At 38.9% G+C, this 18,153-nt stretch overlaps 1 protein-coding gene across 5 annotated transcripts in view; it reads left to right on the forward strand.

Moving 5' to 3' along the window:
- The window catches only part of DERA (deoxyribose-phosphate aldolase), a 54,999-nt gene that overhangs the window by 23,488 nt on the left and 13,358 nt on the right, over positions 1-18,153 (forward strand). For 3 of the 5 annotated variants that reach the window (XM_066999167.1, XM_066999174.1, XM_013172927.3), the window contains one exon: positions 536-664. In XM_066999167.1, the coding sequence (XP_066855268.1) occupies positions 536-664 (129 nt within the window). Of the gene's footprint in view, positions 1-535; positions 665-3,967; positions 4,626-15,947; positions 17,445-18,153 lie in introns of those variants that run through there. The other 2 variants (XM_066999163.1, XM_066999176.1) reach the window with 2 other exon arrangements.

Consider the following 18,153-nt stretch of genomic DNA (forward strand, 5'->3'; position numbering starts at 1 on the left):
CCTCCAGGAGCAGCTGCTGGAAGCCAGGGGGATAGGTCAGGCACCTCAAGTGGCACCGAGGTCCCTAATGAGACAACTCAGTCACACCTTTGTTGCCTTGTAGGCTGAGCCCTTTGGTATAGATGGCTGAAGGGGACAGGGAGCGTGGTGTCACGATGTGTACAGGAAAGCATAACTGTCCCTGAGTACTGATTCAGTTTAGTACCAAATTTATTGCTGAAAAAGCTGTTTTAAAATCAATCTTGAATATTACAGCATTTTTTTTTCTCTCCTGATGTATTCATGAGTGTTTGGCATACTGTGCACATTCCTAGTTTTGAGAGAAACGACATTAATAGCTATTAAGTTAAGTCTGAAACTGTGTGGCATTGTTAATTACCTCCAGTCATGTAATTTATTGAACTTACAAAACTTAAGTTCTTGAGTGCTATGACTAATTATAAGATTGGAAATTAATCCAGAAGTGGAAATTACAGCCGTACTTGAAAATGTCTCTCAGCCAACTTTGATCATTTTCAAATGCTTTTATCCACAGGTCTCTATGAGGAGATCCGCCAGTGCCGTGAGGCCTGTGGAGAAGCTCACATGAAAACAATCCTAGCGACGGGTGAACTGGGGTCCCTTGCTAATGTCTACAAAGCCAGCATGATAGCTATGATGGCAGGTAAATATATGTGTGTTCTTCTTTTTAAGCTAAGAATGTCTTTGCTATATTATTCATGAAGCCTAAAAAATTCTAGTCGTGAAAGTTTAGTTTTGCCTGTAGTCGGCAAAAACTATTATGCAGCAATTACTGAAGTTGCAGGTGTAGTAATGAAGTATCACTTGTTTTGTATAACCTACAAAAATGGCATGAAGTGATAAATAACACTTAAAACTGCTAAACGACAAGATTTGTAGGAAAATAATGTTGTCAAATGTCTGATCCGTGGGGTGTTTAATAAGGGCACATACATTTGAGGTAGATTTTCCAGGTAGTGTTGGTGAGCATACAGATGTAGGGCGGTAGGCAGGTGGCTTGTGAACCTATTTTAAATGCAGTGGGAATTTCTGTGGGAAGATTGCACTGAAAACTCGCCTTCTGGTTTGTGATCACTTCTAACTACCTCTGTGATAGTGTGATTTGGGTACCCAGCTATGCTGGAAACGCAGCAAGGGGAAGAACGCCACGTGCTACAGCAGGTGTGGGAATGTGCTAGGTTATAACCGGACCACTCAAGATTGGGACACTCACTACTGACAATTAATTGGTGTTCAGTCTTACCTGTCTTTGAAAACTAAATTACATCTGTCTTGATGTTTAGGAGCATGCCAGTCTGTTATCTTGAACCTTTCAGCTAAGAAACACATTCCTATGAGCAAGATGGAGTTTCTAGGGGCTGTATATATGTTGTAGGTATTACTATTTTGCATAGGTGTAGCCATTGCAGACTCTGAATGTAAGAAAGCACCCATTTGAGCCTAGATTTACAGCAGTGTATTCCTCTGCAACTTTGGACCAGTGCTGTTCCAATTTCTCCCTAGTTTAAACAAGATTTCAGGGCTGTGGTTTAATACAGTCTTTAAGATGCAAAATGTTCTTTGGACATCATTCTGGACACCTGCTTCTTCCACCATATTTGAAAGAGGGTACCTCATGAATATTGACAGAGAGAAATGCAAAGAAGTACTAAGAACCACTGAGTTAGTCCATCTTCTAACTAAATTTTCCCTCTTTTTTGCACTGATTTTTTTTTCCTACTGTAAGCTCTTCAGACCTAGGATTTATTCTTATTTTAGAGCAAGAAAAGTCATCTGAGTGTTTTTCCAGTATTTAAATAAATATTCAAGTTGCTGCTGACCTCACTGCCTCCTTCCACAACACTGTGCTTATCTACTTCAAATGGAATGGGAGGCATTTTATACTGCTATGTCAATTAGTATCCTTAGGTACAGTATTATGCTAGCAAATACTGCTTTTAATTAGAAGAGGTATAGGAAATACATTTCCTGTCACTTAAACTGATATACTAATAATTATCATCACATTTTTGTAACATACAGTACTGATGAATTCAGGTTGTAAAGCATTAGAATGTTTTCAGATTTTTTGCTGGTGTAATTTTTCTGAAATACAGCAGATGGCCCTGTTGTTAATGATTTTCCTTGCATAGTTATTCATTTTATAAGATACTTATCTGTATAGCATTTGCAGTAGTTTTCTTGTTTCAGTCTCTTGCTTTTTCTTTGTAAGTGTAAAAATAAAAATGTATTTTTGTTCTACACACATGTATTGAAGGCCAGATTTTCAGATTCTGACTTGTCAGAAATGCTGAGAAACTCAAATTCCAGATGAAGTTTGTTTGATATGCATATGTGTAATATTTTGGGGAGAAAGTAATTTGGCATGGTAGGTTTAGGTTCTAGCTTTAGCGTCCATTTATTTTTATAGCTGCTGTTATGATCTAAAGGAAAGAAAGAAAGAAAGGAAAAATGCAGCTGATCTAGTGGATATGGCAGGTCCTGGGAACTTTCATTTGAATGTAAAAAAGAACACCTCTGATAACCCTGAAGCTAATTATTAATTTTATGTGGAAAAATTAGTTATGTAGTATATTGGATTCAAATGCAAAACTTACTTTAGAAGTTCTTGCTACCTCTGGCCACTTGTTACTGTACTTGCCCCCAAATCTGCTGCTCCTTCAGCTATGGTGTTAGAAGTGCTCGTCATGCTGCGCAGTAAACTGAGTTATCGAAGTAATACTGATGCAAATTACTTCAGAAAGGGGTAACTAGTTTTGTTTTTTTGTTTGTTTGTTTTTCCAATTGCCACCCCCTCAACAATTTGGTTTACTGCCCTGCCTTGCATGCAGTTGTATCTGTGCAGCTGAGGACATGGCTTGTAATCCTTAAGCTGTTTTCACTGTACAGCACATAATGCAAGTCTATCACGTAGGGAGCACAAAATCCTAGCTGTACTGATATTTACATTACTGTTGCTGGGCATGCACACTCTCACCTAGGTTCAGAAGCACTGATCTGTGTTGCAACATGTATTAAAATACATATTTTTTTTTCCCATCTGTCTCATTTGCGAGACTCAGAAGGCTGGGGACAGGAAAGTGTCACAGTGCTGATTTAGCACTAGCTCCATGGTTAAAAAGCTTCCCTGGGATGTCTGACACCTGGGCACTCCGTGGTTGTTCTCACACACAAAGGTGAATTTTACAGTGTATTTGCCATTAAGGTTTTCAGTCCCTCCTGATAAAGTTGCTCTGCTTTGCACAAAGCAATTAACTGAGCAGGGAATGCAATGCAGATGTCTCCTCTCCCGAGTCACTTTTCAAAATTTGTATACAGGCTTCCTTATGCTGGCTTAAGGAATGATGGGTGTGTGCTGGGAAGAACAGCATGTTATATTTAGTATGATTCAGCTAGCAAGTGGGGGTTCAGCCACTGGAGGAGAAGCCAGCTGCACAGATGATTCTGTAACTGACTTGAAAAGGTATGGCAAAAGGTAAAAGGTCAGCCCCTCCACTGGGGTTTTTAAGATAATGCTGGGATTTTAAGATAACACTAAGGGCCATGCTCATGCTGGGGCAGTGTGCCTGCACACATCTGTACTCGGAAGTGCTAGCATAGGCCACATCTGTAGCTGTACTCTGAAGCACAGTCCTTGCAGGACTTGGTGGAAGCCATTCACTGCACCCCAGTGAGAGCCTGAGCCCAGCAAGACATGCAGATCCCAGCAGTGCACTGATGGCAGGGGTCAGCTGTAGAAAACATGCTTTGTACAACATGCCTGTGTACAAGTTGCTAATGCTTGAACCTGCCAGAACTTTGGGGGAAAAAGGTGTGGCTTCACAGCGAATGCAATAATAACCTGCCTCAATTTGAAGCAAATATAATCATTTGCCTCTATTAGGCTCCTCCTGTGTCTGAAACCTTATCTCTGAAGTACCATGTCTACTTTTTCTTCCTTCTCTAGCGCAGTGCATAGGGAGAAGGACATCAGAATGGAAACAGACACCCAGTTCTCTTAAATTCTTTTAACCAACCCTTTACCGACTTGACTGGCATGCTAAAAATTCTTCTGGAATATTTAAGTATCTATTTCTGAGTGCTGTGCTGGAAGAGGCTGACAGCTCTCTAAGGACAGTGAGTCAGCTGGCAAGAATAATTCTTGCAGTGCTAAGGAGGAGAGAATGGAGAAGGTAAGGACTGCGCATCAGTGGCTCTGTGTGACTACCAAAGGAGCACATTTCAGAAAGCTGACTGAGATCAATTCTCAGCAATGAATCAGGGATTTTTTTGGTCATTGTGTGTAATGTCCACTGCCACTTTTTGAGCTTCTTGAGTTGTTGATGGTGAGTCTGAGTTCATGAGCTTCCCAAGGGTAACTCACTGCATCTTCGATTCTGCCAGAAAGTTTCCAGACACTGAGCAGAGCAAACTAATCAGTGGTTTTCAATGTCTTGTGTACACTTGTGTGAGTCAGGTCCATTTCTACAGAAAACAATCAAATCTGCATCTTTGGAGCCTCTTGGAAGAAACTGTTCTGAGCAACACAAATGGGAGTGCCTGGCTCCCCAGTACTAGTGGTATCTACACCATGTTTCTTCACCTTGGTGCCTTTAAAAAAGAAAAAAGAGAGAAAAGAAAAAAAAAAAAAAAAACAGGGCTTGTACGCAGTTTTATTATTGCAGAGAGGCCTTTTTTTTTTATTTTTGGAAACAAACATAGACTGCCAAAGAAGTCAGACAAGGAGGGGGAAGATTATAAGATGGCAGTGGGAAGGGAAAGGTTCAATAAAGATGTGGATGACTTAATTGCATATTTCAGTTATATATAAGGTTTGTATTTTGGAAAATCATGTTTTAACCAAATTACCTAATTACAAAAACTTAATTGTTCTATATAAGAATTTGTATTAATTAAGATACACAAATGGAGGAGAGGTGGAAGAAGTAACTAAGTAAATATACTTCACATTAAAAGTGAAAACTTCCTCTGTTGTTTTTAGCTGTCAAAGCTGGTCTCCACAGTACATCTCCCTTTACCTCATTCTTTGGGAAGCTGAGGGAGATAAAACAGTGACATATGAAAGATATTTGTTTTCATTATAAATCACTAAACAAGTACCTAGGTAAAGATCAGGAGGGAGTGATGTATGCTCTTCTGCAGCTCTCCTAAACATACGGGTGTCAAATAATTTTTTGTAGGTCATTAAGCAGTTAGTCAAATAAGTGGAGATACTAAGTCTTATAAAAATTGAATTTAGAAAGGGAATGAATTAGTGCTAAAACAAAGTAATGTCTAGAGTTGCTAGCACAAAGAAGCCTGTAAAAAGTATCAAAAGATGGTCAAGGCAACCTTCTTTAGAAGAAGAAAATTAAAACACATGGAATCTGCCCACAGAAATTTGTAGATGTTTTGATACTGTTAATTCCAAAGTGAGCAGGAAATAATAGAGCTAAACAGTGAAGAAACAATGTGCTTTGCAGTTCTTAGGAGAACCCGTTATCAGTTCTGCCAGTCTTCAACCTACCTTATTGCAGTGGTTCCAGTTAATACACACTCATTTTCATAAATCATTTTCAGAAATAGGCTGGCCTTGCTTAGATCCAGGGAGAGACTGGCTGAGGGCTGTCAAACTCAATCTTTGTCTCTAAAAGCAGAGAGTAGTGGCAAAAGGGTTCCCCCTAAGAAAAGTCAGGACACGGGAGTACTGCTTGAAGAGGTTTCCTCAAAAATCTTGAAGACCAGAACGTCCCACTGCACAAAAGGCTAGTTCTGATTTAAGAAAAGATATAACACTTTAATGATTAAAGGGAGAGTCCAAGAAATGTGCTGTGGAACATCACAGAATAATGCCTAGCTACACAAAGCTTTTAGCCCAGCTCTAAATAAGGTATTTATACTGTAGTTAATATTGCTGCAGACACATTTTTAGCATGAATAATGTGAACGCAAATTCTGAGGTACCAATAACTGTTGCTATTTTGAACACTATCTTGCAAAGATTTGTTTGGAGACAGGTTAGATGGTATGGCTTTAAACATGCTAGCAGCCTTCTAAGTGTTAGGAATGCATTTCCTGCTGCTGGATGTGGACCGTCATGGTCCAAAGCAAAGGTTCTACCAAGCAAATGTTTCATGAGAAATAAAAAAGAGAGGAGACCAAACTAGCAAAATTTGATTGAAAAGCTAGGCATGCTTCGTGCAGATGCTACTAATGTAGGAAACAAGACTACTGAATAAGTAATAATACTTAGCACTTTACATCTTCAAAGTACATACAGACATTAGCAGAGTAAATCTCACAATAGCTCTGTAAAGTATGAGACAAAGATCATAACAGACAAGTCAAAAGTCAAGCTGTGATCAGTTGTGAGTTCCTGGCTTTAAATCCCATGCTCATACCAAAAGTTGAGGGTCCTTTTCAGTAGCATTTGAGCTGCATTATGCTTAAAGACAAGTTAGATTTAATTATGTGTCCACAGCTTCAGCTGTAATTTGATACTAACAAGGTAGTTATTAGAGCCCAGAGCAAATGAAAGGCAAAGCAGGGCAGGAGGCTGGGCAGCAGATAGGAAACAAGATTCCAGTCTGTCTCATTTTATACATCCGAAACACAACCAACTGTATTGAGTTTGCTGTGTATTTGTAAAAGGCACACTTTGGCCTGTAAAGGGACAGTTGGAAATGAGGAGTAATGAGTGGCTGTCATGTTCTAGAAGCAGACCAGGTTAAAACTGTCAATTCCTTTCTACAGAAGTGAACTGGCTTTGAGTGCTTTCCAGGGTGACTGATGGTGTTTAGATTTACTGGTGTAGGGCCGGGGGCAAACTATAAGTCCTTACTCTTCTGAATATATGGGAAGAGGACTGATTGTCTGACCGGTGCCTAAGGCTTTTTTACTCACAGTCTGGTGGTGATTCCTCTCTCCCTCCAACGAAGCAGGACTCAGAGTGAGTCCAAGGTGCAAAATGGATTACTTGCTGTTCTGGCTTGGCTGGAAGGAAAAGGTAGATGTTGAAATGCAATGTGTTCTTGCATTGACTGCTCGTCTTCAGAGAACAAAGCACAGTGCAGAGAAAGTTTTTCCACCTGCCTTATCAAATGGTAGAGAATAATCCCAATTTGCTTTGTGATCTTCTGGCGGTACAGATTAGATCTAGCATGGACATGAGCACATTTCTGAATTTCTTTCAATTTACTGAGTGTATAATACGATGTTTGCGTTGGCTGTCTTCTGACTGAACACATGCAAACAGTACCTCGTTTGTCCAAAGATCTGCCCATTCCTTCAGAATTTTTAGATAAATTTGAACTTGCAGAATTGGAACTGCTTCAGCACGTTGCGTTGTGAAGATGCAGTGTTGCAGGTACATTTAGGAGTATAGCCTTGGTTTCTGCCTTGGAATATAGAAATGGTCGCAGTATGGCTGCTGTAAGAGACTCATTGGGACAGTAATTAACACTAAGGTTGTTGATAACTTTACCGTCTGCTTGCTGCAGCAGATGTCTCACATTCTGCATAGTCTGCAGTCGTTCTGCATGTTCACAGCTCTGGTTAACATCACCAAAAGTTCAGTGCAAGGAACGAGCATAAAACATGCTGTGGAGAAAACAAGATACAGAGCAGTGCAGAGTAACACAGTCTGCCTCAAAAGTTTGAATGCTGATATGGAATAAAAAAGGTTTTGGATTAGCAGTTAGATCAAAAGATGTTCTTGGCAATAAGGAAAGTCTTTAAATATAACCTGTATAAAAGAGATCTGTACAGGAACAAGTGACTCGATTTATTCTAGTACAGAGTGGGGAGAAAAGAGAAGAAGAAAAAAGCCTGTAGTATAAAAATGCAGATAGCTGCATGTTCAGAAAGGCAGTACAAGGATGCTCCCTTAAACGATGTAATTGCCTACAAGCTTAACAGTGATAGTGCAGCTAATCACTAGAAATAATGTAGGCGTGATAGATAAGCTTGGAGTTGAAAAGTTCTAACAATGCAATCACAATATCCTCAGGTCTGGATTACTGATGAGGATCCACACAAAGAGTAGTAACACAAAAACAGTATTGGTCTTGCATAAAGCAGATCTGGAAGGAATGCAAAATGAGACTTAAAAATCTGTCTGGAACTCAATTATGTATGTATAGGGAATCAGAAATGAAGGAATGTGAAGGAATGGTTAAGAAACACTTGGGTGGGCTCTAATGGAAAATCTTCTCAGTAAAGTCGAAAGAGCAGCAGAATACTGTATGGGTAAGTAGAGGATAGAAGTAATATGCAAGAGGAACAGAAATGTTGAAGTACATAGGATCTTTGAGGGGACAAGAGTTGTGGTGCATCCAGTAAAGCCTCATTTGTTTGTGGTTTAAGGTAGAAACCCAGATATGCATGCAATGCCACGTTTTGTTATGCATTTACTTATGTGCTTACTGAACCATGTGCTTGTCTATACAGCCATACCTGGGGGAGATGGTTGTGTGGGGTTGTTCATATTTGCCATACCAGGATGCCTGGTGACTCGGTTTGCTAATTTTGTGAAAGGCCTATTCTATTAATGGTGTTCTGTAATCAGAAATACCAATATAAAGCCTCTATTCAAGTCAAAGAAGACATACCGATGCAAAAACAGTTGACATCCTGCTCTTTATATACCTGTTTGTTTGATTTTGTGTTATCCACAATGCTACTTTACTTTCCCGCCACCCATTCCCCACTTACAAAGAGAAACTGTGCTATTTCCAATCACCTCTCAACAGAATAATACAGTTAGGTTAGGAAACCAGAAGATGGGTAGGATTGTTTGAAATAGCAGAATGATTCCTAACTTGCCATCACCTTTGACAACTCAGTTAACTTCTCTGTTTTTTCCATGCATAAAATCGACATTGAGCATTTCGTAGGACCTCTGTGACGTCTAGTAAATTATGATAGAAGCAGAAACATATTCCTCTCATTAGAAGGCAGAATTTTTCCTTTGTTTGTGCATGAACATGGAATACCCTTGGTCACAACTGAAATTGGGAAGTTTGAGCAAGAGAAATTTTGGAAATTTTCTGGAGAGAGCTTCTGACTATCAGAGCCAATCCTGGGAGTTACAGTGGAGGCAGGAGCTGGCACAGCTTGCCATGGTACTTGAGGGTGATGGTACCGTGCACTGCACAACTGACTGGCACTGGTATCAGCAGGGAGGTCACCTCCCTTCAGATGTTTTCACAGCACTCCACACAAAACGTTCTTCTAAATGGAGGAGGGTTGCCATGCCTCCTGTATGTCTGTTTTATTAATGCTTTGGTGCTCTCCCTTCACTGAGCAAAGTGGAACGAGCAACATGCCCCTGCAAGAAAGTGTAGGGGAGGAGTCTGGTATCTCCCCAGGACTTGTCACTGGATCTCAGAGAAGACAGAGACAGCGGGATCAGTGAGGATCATATAAAAAGTTGTGCTTTCTTCAACACAGGTCTTCAAAGCATTGACAGGTGCTGTGGGCTTCCACTGCCCTGTGGTGTATTTTAAGGGTTTGAACCCTAGTCTGCACAGATTTCTGCTACTTGACTTGTAAGAAAGTGGCTATTCTTTGTGCTTCAACCTCTGAAACTGGTGTGAAATAGGTTACAGTGAGTAGGCGTGTACTGCCAGTATGACATACTGCTGGGAGGGGTCAGCCTTCTTTTAACAAACTATGCTAAATGCCTCAATAGTGTTTTTCTTTTGCTGATAGTCTTTGCAGAGCATGTTAATTAAGGAATATCTAAATGGTATACTTTCAATTTACAGCAACTGATGCAGAGAGGTGAGAAAGCACCCCTGTTGCATTAATTTTCCCCATGAATGAAACCTTGTTTCTATGTTAAATAATTTGTTAGAATTTGAGATAAAACTTTTGAAGTTTCATATCGCTTCAGACTCAGAAATCATTGCACAGTGAATAGTTCTAGTCAAACATGCCATCAAAATAACACGGCTTCATAGCAAAAAACTTTGCATCTCTGAAGCTCCGGTATTGAAGGTAATGGTTTGAGAGAATGTAATTTTAAAACATGGAAATATTATGTAAAATCAATAGATGTACAGGGTACTATTTATTTCTCTGATATTTCAGCCTGTTTTTTTATTGTGTTAGGAGCAGGTGTTAAATTCTACTAAACAAGTGAAAAATAGAAATAAATATTTAATTTACCGTATCTATCAATTATACAAAATTGTCTTATGAAATATTAAAGTATCTTTTAAGAGATTGCAAGTAGGAACACCAGTTAGAATATTCAGTCCCTTAACAGCAACTTAATATAGATGTGGAAATAAACTCAGCATGCTTTTACAGTTATAGGTCCTGTGATTTTTGTGTTGCTTTTAAGGTGGCATGGCTTTGTGATCAGGCCTGTGTGATCTGAAATTATTTTGAAGCATATGCCCATCATAGCAGAATGTGAAATTAGACTTCTAAACAGAAAGATGTTGAACGGAAAAATACACCGGGAATATGTGATCTTGAACATCAAGAGGCCATTTTGAAACTCTCTAGATACTCATTTGAACAAACCTATTTACTCATAAGGAGCAGGAATGCAGTGAAAAACAAAGCAGCATACCAAGAGGTGGACACAAAACACAAGTGAGTTCCTTACTGAGATATTAAAATGAGACAAAAATTAGTCATATGAAACAAATTAGTCCTAAGGAGATTATGGATATTTTCCTTACCAATAAAGTGGATCTTAAAAATACTGAGATCAGTACAAAGATACGAACTAACTTTTAACAGATCACATTTTAATAGTGCTGACACTGTATTTCCAGGTGTTACTTCATTAAGTTCAGAGGAACAGGCTGAATACCCAAGCTAACTGCTGTGTTGCATGTCACTACAAACGCGTTCCTTACTGAGCTAAACAGGATTGATTATTCAATTGCAAATATTTAAGCTTATATTTAACAGCTTCTATTCCTTATAAGTTTTTAACTGGAATTCAGAAGGTCATCTTAGTAGAGTTTCTTGATCTTTTTTCAAAGGAAAATGTTTCTATCAGAATATGATAATAGTATATAGCAATATTCTTCAGGAATGTGCTTATTTCAGTGGTGTTTGGAAAGATCGCTTCATGGCTTTTCCCAGTTTGCCCCAGTGTTTGCTTGCAGTATTTTTGGTGAGTTGTGAAGGGACCTGGACTTCCTTGGTAGGTACTTTGATTATTTAGTCTGTCTCCCAGGCTTTCTATGCTCCTTTGATTTGTGTTACCAAAGTGCAAACCGTGTACTTTCTTTGACACGATACTTTGGAATTTCAACCTCTGGGAAACACTTCTGGTTTGTTTATTTAGTTTGTATTCCTTTTTTGAAATGTTAGTTTTTAATTTTATCATCTCTCATATAAGTCAGTTTCTAGTTTTTGACCATGCCTATTTTGTTACCCAACCGCAGAAGCTTTCCAGAGCTTCCTGTAAAAGCCCTGCTTTTGAGAGAAATTTTCAAAGACAAAGACGATAGTAAAGTCCATAGCCTTCATGGCAAGTCAACAGGGATCTGACATCTGATTGTCTGTTGCACCTTTGATGTTTCTCCCCCTCTAGCATTTGTGCTATAGAGTGACTTCCCTGCAGTGTACAACTGCAGCTGATTTCTCAAGTTGAGTTCTCAGTAAATCTGAAATGTAGAAAAACTTCCTCCTTGACTATGCCTGGGCGTTTTTATAAACAAAAAGTCTTCCGTCACCTTTGCAGCTACACTGCCAATCCAATTTCCAACTTATCAGTCTATCCCAAACATTGCAGAGGTAAAATTTTGTCGTTTATCAAGATTTGTTAATTCATCTCTAAAGGACCAGAAAGGAAACAAATGACAATGTTCCATATTCCATGCAGCACATTAGACTTAAATTATGCAAAACAAAATTATGAATCATGCATCTTCAAAAGCCTTCTTCCCACTGGTCCTGGAAAATGGACATGTAGAGAGCTCAAAGAAAATGCAAAGCCTTACACATAAATGGAGCTTTGAAATGAACCCAAGCCCCACGATGAGAAAGCAGCTTGGTGGGGTGTGATGGAAGGGGGTGCCACGTTGCTTGTGATCTCTAGTCCCCAGCAAGAGGAGAGGGGCAGCATTTTCGTGTGATGCTCTGGTAACAAGACACCATGCACAGGCTGTTGATAGGTAACTGGTTATATTCCTGTTGTAATCAGGTACTGTTTGCAGCTTCTCTGGCTGTAACCAGATTTAGCTTCAGAGCAGTTTGCTCAGTTACAGTTGTAGCGCAGTTGCAGCCTCAAGGCAGGCTCCCCAGGGACCTTCAGCTGGATGGACTCTGTGCTGTTGTAGCTATGCCATTTCCAGTGATTTCCAGTGCCTGGGATAGAATTACAGCTCACTTAGCTGTAAACTAACTGTCTCCAGAGTGTACTGCAGAAATACTGGTTTGCTGCTTAAAAGTAAAACCAAAAATCTTGGTAAAATAAACATAGCTACTCCATGCTTTTGAACTACTAGATGAGTTCATTTGCAGAGAGTTGCTCCTATTAGGAAGTAAGAACTGAATGCACGAGAGAAACCTAGGAAGGAAGCAAAGTATTTTTCTGCTGAAATGTTCAAGAGAGGCTTTTGTTTGTTTGTTTGTTTGTCGTTTTTTTTTAAGTGTCTGTGTGTGTGTGTTGGGTACAGAGAAATCTTGAGGGATGACGGGGTTCCTGTGCCTTTTGTACACTATTTTTGCAGTGAAACACAGGAACATGCAGAGCACTTAGCAATGTATGTATAGAAATGCTACAGATTTTCATTATAAAGAATTATTAATTACTAACACTGCAGCATTTCCCTACTTGGCAATAATTCAGCAAACAGTTGTGCCAATTGAGGTTATTGTCTAAGGTCTGTTTCATGAAAGACAGAAATAAGAGAGGAGCTGAGACTGCGCGAGAGAAGGTTTTAAATGGTGGAAGGCAAAGGGAAGGTAAGACTAGAATCTGTTCAAGTTGGAAGGAGGCAGCTAATACAGCATTTGAGGCATCAGTGATGCGTTCTGTATTATTCATAGCTGTGACTGATACGGCTTGTAGGTTTTCTACGTTTTCATTTGCTAAATTAGGTGGGACATCACATAAAGACTAAAGTAGTCAGTGAAACGTAGAAAGGTTTAGATCATCATGATTATACAGAGCTTGCAGACGCCTTTCCACAAAATGTGAGTTGCTACAGCACTGATTTTTATGTTAATTTACTTGTGAATAATTTAAAAAGACCTGTTTATTTTTTAATAAAAAGGAAAGATATAAATTGACTGAGCGATCCTAATGTTACTTACAGCTGCCATTGAGCAGATGTTAGGGATTCTGAGTGGTTTGCTAGACCAAAATAAGTTTTATGAATAAACAAACAATTTCTTTTTACTACCAACTCTTTCAGACTGATTCTGTCCCAAATTCACAATAAATGGCTTTTAAAAGTCTCCTCATAAATAATTATCTTTCTTGTGCAACGTTCTTGTAGGCACTTGGATTTTAATTACGATGACGAACTGTTTTAATAAGTTGTTAAATAATTTTATCTTTTTAGGGCTGAATCCATATTCCATTTTTCTTTGACTTCATTGGTTCCTGGGAATTTAATCCTTTTAATTCTTGATAATTTACTTGATATTGCACTTTCCATGTCCCTTTATAAATTCACATTGGAGAAGCAAACAGCATGCAGCAGCAGCATCTTCTTCTGATCTCTACACGCACGGACCCACCTGAGCTTGCTGGTTAAAAACAGCCTCCTGTTACTAGTAGCTGTTTTTTTAACTCAGTCATTTTGATCACAGGAAGCTTGAAAAGATATGTAGTTAAATGGAGACAATCGATCTCTGCTTTGGGCTAATGTCTGGGTGCCTTAAAGCACAAGAAGATGGCTAGCAAAGAGGATATTGTGGTTAGCTGATGGACAAGATACATGCAGCACTGCTGTGCTGAGCTTCAGACCAGTGCTTTTCAATGTAAATATATAAATATACGTATATCTGATTTGATGCAGAGAAATGCTGAGCACACATAATTCCTTGTGACTTCAGTTGTGATTCAGTAACTTGAAAAGTAGCTGATTTATGGAACTATGTACATCTCTACACAGATGATGGGGAGAAGAGCCAAGTGGCAGGTTGTTAAACGTCCTGAATTTTAGTGTCATAGCATGGTCCAGATTTACTTAATTAAAAGCACCTGCTATTAAAAAAAAAGTACAGATCATGTTTAAACTTTTGTAGTTTTCTTTTAGATTAAGTATGGAAACAAAAAACATGGTAGCATGTCTCATGATCCCACTCTTGACAGAATAATTTGAGTCCCTGCAAAAAACATTAATACCAATTTATATATCGTTAGAAGTCATAATTGAAAGCATTGATCCTGCAAGGCTTTGAGTTTACTGGGTTAGAGTCTACCAAGTCAAATATCTTGTTTCTTTGGGGTTCAGCCTTGGGTAGCTTTGTTTGCTGTTATCTTCTGTGTGATCTAAACTGAGCGTGCTTAGGACCAAGTTCATATGGGGAGGGGAGACAGTACATTTTTGTAAGTGTGGATGAAGAAGCCATTGGTATCAAAGTAAGGCTGTAAAATATTTCCATGCAAAGATACGAACTTTAGGCAGATTTTATTTATTTTTTTCTGTAAGAAAGACATTAAATGTCATGTCTCAATGAATAGTGACATTTAATAACTCTCCAATAATACCTGTGAGTATACGTACATCTAGCACAAAGAGAATTTGATACATGATTTCTTTCATTCCCAGTTTTTCAGTAAGAGGGATGAAATGACAATATACAAAATGATAATGTATTTTTAGTGTAGGTTTTGGAAAAATAAGTAAAACATATAGCATGTGGAGTTGAAGATTAAAATATCTTCTTTTTGACAGTGGACTAACCAAATGCACATTTCTGTATCAGTTCCAATTATTTTTAACCAAAAAACAGTCAGTTATTTAACCAGATTTTTGGTACTTTTGGTTTGAGATGCTCACTGTATTTGCAGTCTCTGACCAGATCAGGACACAGACGGTTGAAAAGGGGAGGGAGAAAAACAATGCTCCAGCATGTTAAATACCTTTTTATAAGTTGCTGCCTATTTCTGATGGTTCTTAAGGGTTCTTTGGATTTTCTTCATTTTTTTAAAAGTAGCTCTCAGTAGATCCTTATGCCAAAAAAGTCTGACAGTTTATCACCAACATGCCTTCACAAAGCATCGGTTTGAAATAAAATTGTAATTTTGCAATATAAGCATCATTAATAATACAGCTGAGGGAGGAGGTGGGGTGGGGAGAGACTTGTTAAAAAGAAAAAAAAAAAAAAAAACAAAAAAAAAACAGAAGCTTGTATTTCTTTCCCCCAACAGAGAGGTGCTTCCTGCTCAGAGTGTGGCTGCACAGTCAGTTTTGTTGTTGTTTGTTATGGTGGCAAGCTTTTTGATATTCAGGCCACCCTGAATACCAAAACTGACAGCCCTCCTGACAGTGGTGAAAACATCTGTTAGCAACTGGAAACTCTCCCCCCACGCTGTGGCCTACACATACGGGTTTTTGCAGTTTTGCCAGATAACCAAATTATCAACGTGGGAAAAGAAGAACGAAGCACTCTGAGGGGTAGCAACCTCCTTATATTAAATGTAATATTATAAAAATAATAGTAATTGAGAAAGAAATAATAGCTGGCAACACTTGCCATTTTAACAATTCTGCCTTGAAATACACTACATTATTGGTAACTAAGTCCTTCCAGGGTGTTCCTCTTTTGATATTTGTTGCATCAGAAGAACAACACCTGCTGTGGTGGCAGTCTACATGTTCATAAACTTATGGTATTGAAGACTTTCAAGTGTCATAAAAACTAAGCCAAGTGGATAACATTTTCCTAGTAATCACGATTACTGAAAGGGGAAGCTTGCTATTTAAGCCTGTAAGTAACCTATTCTATATCATTTCTTAAAGCCAGGAGGAAACAAAGACATTACAAACTGGAGACTGGTGAGACCCAGCACTTCGTGTTTTTCACGCAAATCCAAAGGGAGGACATTGGCCCCAAAATGCTCTTGGGAAGTTCCTTTGATACTGGAAATCTCCCCGGTGCAGAAAAAGCTCTACAGAAGCCTCCACCTGTGCTAGCTGCCTCCTTATGTATGGGAGACAGTATGGATGAGCAGCTGATGCTGGCAGTTTGTCCTCTGCATGACAAATAGGTGGCTGAACTGGAGAATTGAATGCTGGACAGATTCTGACTGTGACATTAAGACATGACTTTTAAATCTCAAAAATCAATTGCGCCTTCTGCTAGGTTAGAGTCGGAACAGAATCTTAAACTGCTTTTATCATGAAGTGTTGAAAAACACTCAAAATGACATTGAAGTGTCGTGATTTTGGCTCTATTATGTATTTTTTTTTAAATCTTTAAAATTCATAGCACCTTCTAATCTTGATAAAGTAGACTAATTTTCCAGTTGCTTTGTTCAGTATGGAGTATCTCCAAGTGGAATTTAAGAAGCTCTTTTTCAATTTGAGTAATTTTGTTACAAGCTAATAGACAATATGTAAGCATACCTGACTTTTAATGTTAACATATTTGTTTCAGAGTTGCTATCAACATTAAAAAGCACAAAGCTATATCTGGTTGCTAAAATATGGTATGCGATATGCCATGTAGTGCTGTGATTCCAAACAGTCATGCATATTTATTATTTACTTCCAAGTCGTAGTGCTATTACTGGTAGATATGTCAGGGCTTTAGCCACAATTTTTATTATGTCATGTACTAGACAACATTGTGAGAGACTAAGTTGTATTGATCCAAAGCCAGGAATGCCAGCAGGGAAAAAGCCTGACCTAGAACATTACTGTTTTAATTATATCACAATTTAGGATAGTTTAATGTTGTTTAGATTATTTTAAGTGTGAACAAGTAAATGATGCAATACAATTCAGTGTTTGTATAGGAAGCTTAATGGGTGAGATTTTCAAATCAAATCTAGCTTCTCCCACAACATTTTTTTTTTCGACTCAGCTCAGTACAAGCACATGGCTGGGTGTTGAAAACCTGAGTGCCTGCATCTCATCTGAAAAGAGAGGCCAACCTTTATGCGGCTTTGTCATGGAACAGCAACTTGTTTTAGCAGCAACCAGTGTGTCACGGGTAAAGTGATGAGAATGAATGCATTGGTTCCTTCTCAAACACCCATCGTACCTGTAGCTGCTGAATGTGTGATACTAACACTCTGCCAGAGCAGGGAAAGGTCACCTTCCCCCTCATAGCCCCTGGCTACGTCAATGTCCTCGTACAGAGACAATGTGTTATTTTATAACCTTTAGCTTTTTTATGCAGTTTATGACTTTTGGATGTTAGGGTGAGCTGCAGAATTCAGCCATCGCTATCTTTGCAGCAAAGAATGGGAATGAGGTGTCGAAAGATGTGACTGCCTTTTTTGTAGGTCACCTCTGCGTAACGGTGAAGATGATGGTGGCAATGAGAGGGAGCGAGTCTGCTGCTCTGTGGTCTCCTGCGCTGCAGTGCACTTCCACTAGATTTTATGCAGTGCTGTGCCTACCCTCATCAGTAACACCATCCTTTTGCCAGCTTTGCAGTGTAGTTTGTGAGTGATTTTATTTTGGGGATTTTTTGGGGGGTGGGAGGTTGTTTGTGGTTCTTTGGCTCTTCAGGTATTTTGGTGTTTTGTGTCTTGCTCAAAACCAGAGGCAAGTGGCAAACCACACCGTTGTCTGTAAAGGATAAAAGCATTATGGCCGGATAAGCTGAGAGGAAAGGTATATTTTTTCTCAGTGGTAATTGCAAAGCTACCATTAGGTGTTGGGATGTATTGATTTATTTATTCTTTCTACCTTTAGCTCGTCACGTGTCGTTAGGCAAACTGCTTAACCAATTTCAGTATTGCCATCTGCAAAACAAAATAAGGTTAATATAGGTCATTACTGTAAAGCCCTGGAGTGTAATGCACGGTACACATTTTTGAATAAGTATAAATGAAAATCTCAGTAAAGGAGCATGAAATTTAACAAGCAGAAAACAACATAGGGATTCCTTAAGCTTCCATGTGGTCCCAGTAGTTGCTCTTGGGAAAATGTCCTGCTGCTGCTTCTTTGGAGAGGACAAGGAATGACTGATGCACAACTGACTGTACTAATCCTG

Source organism: Anser cygnoides, chromosome 1 (genome assembly GCF_040182565.1).
Source record: "Anser cygnoides isolate HZ-2024a breed goose chromosome 1, Taihu_goose_T2T_genome, whole genome shotgun sequence".
Taxonomy (NCBI): Eukaryota; Metazoa; Chordata; class Aves; order Anseriformes; family Anatidae; genus Anser; species Anser cygnoides.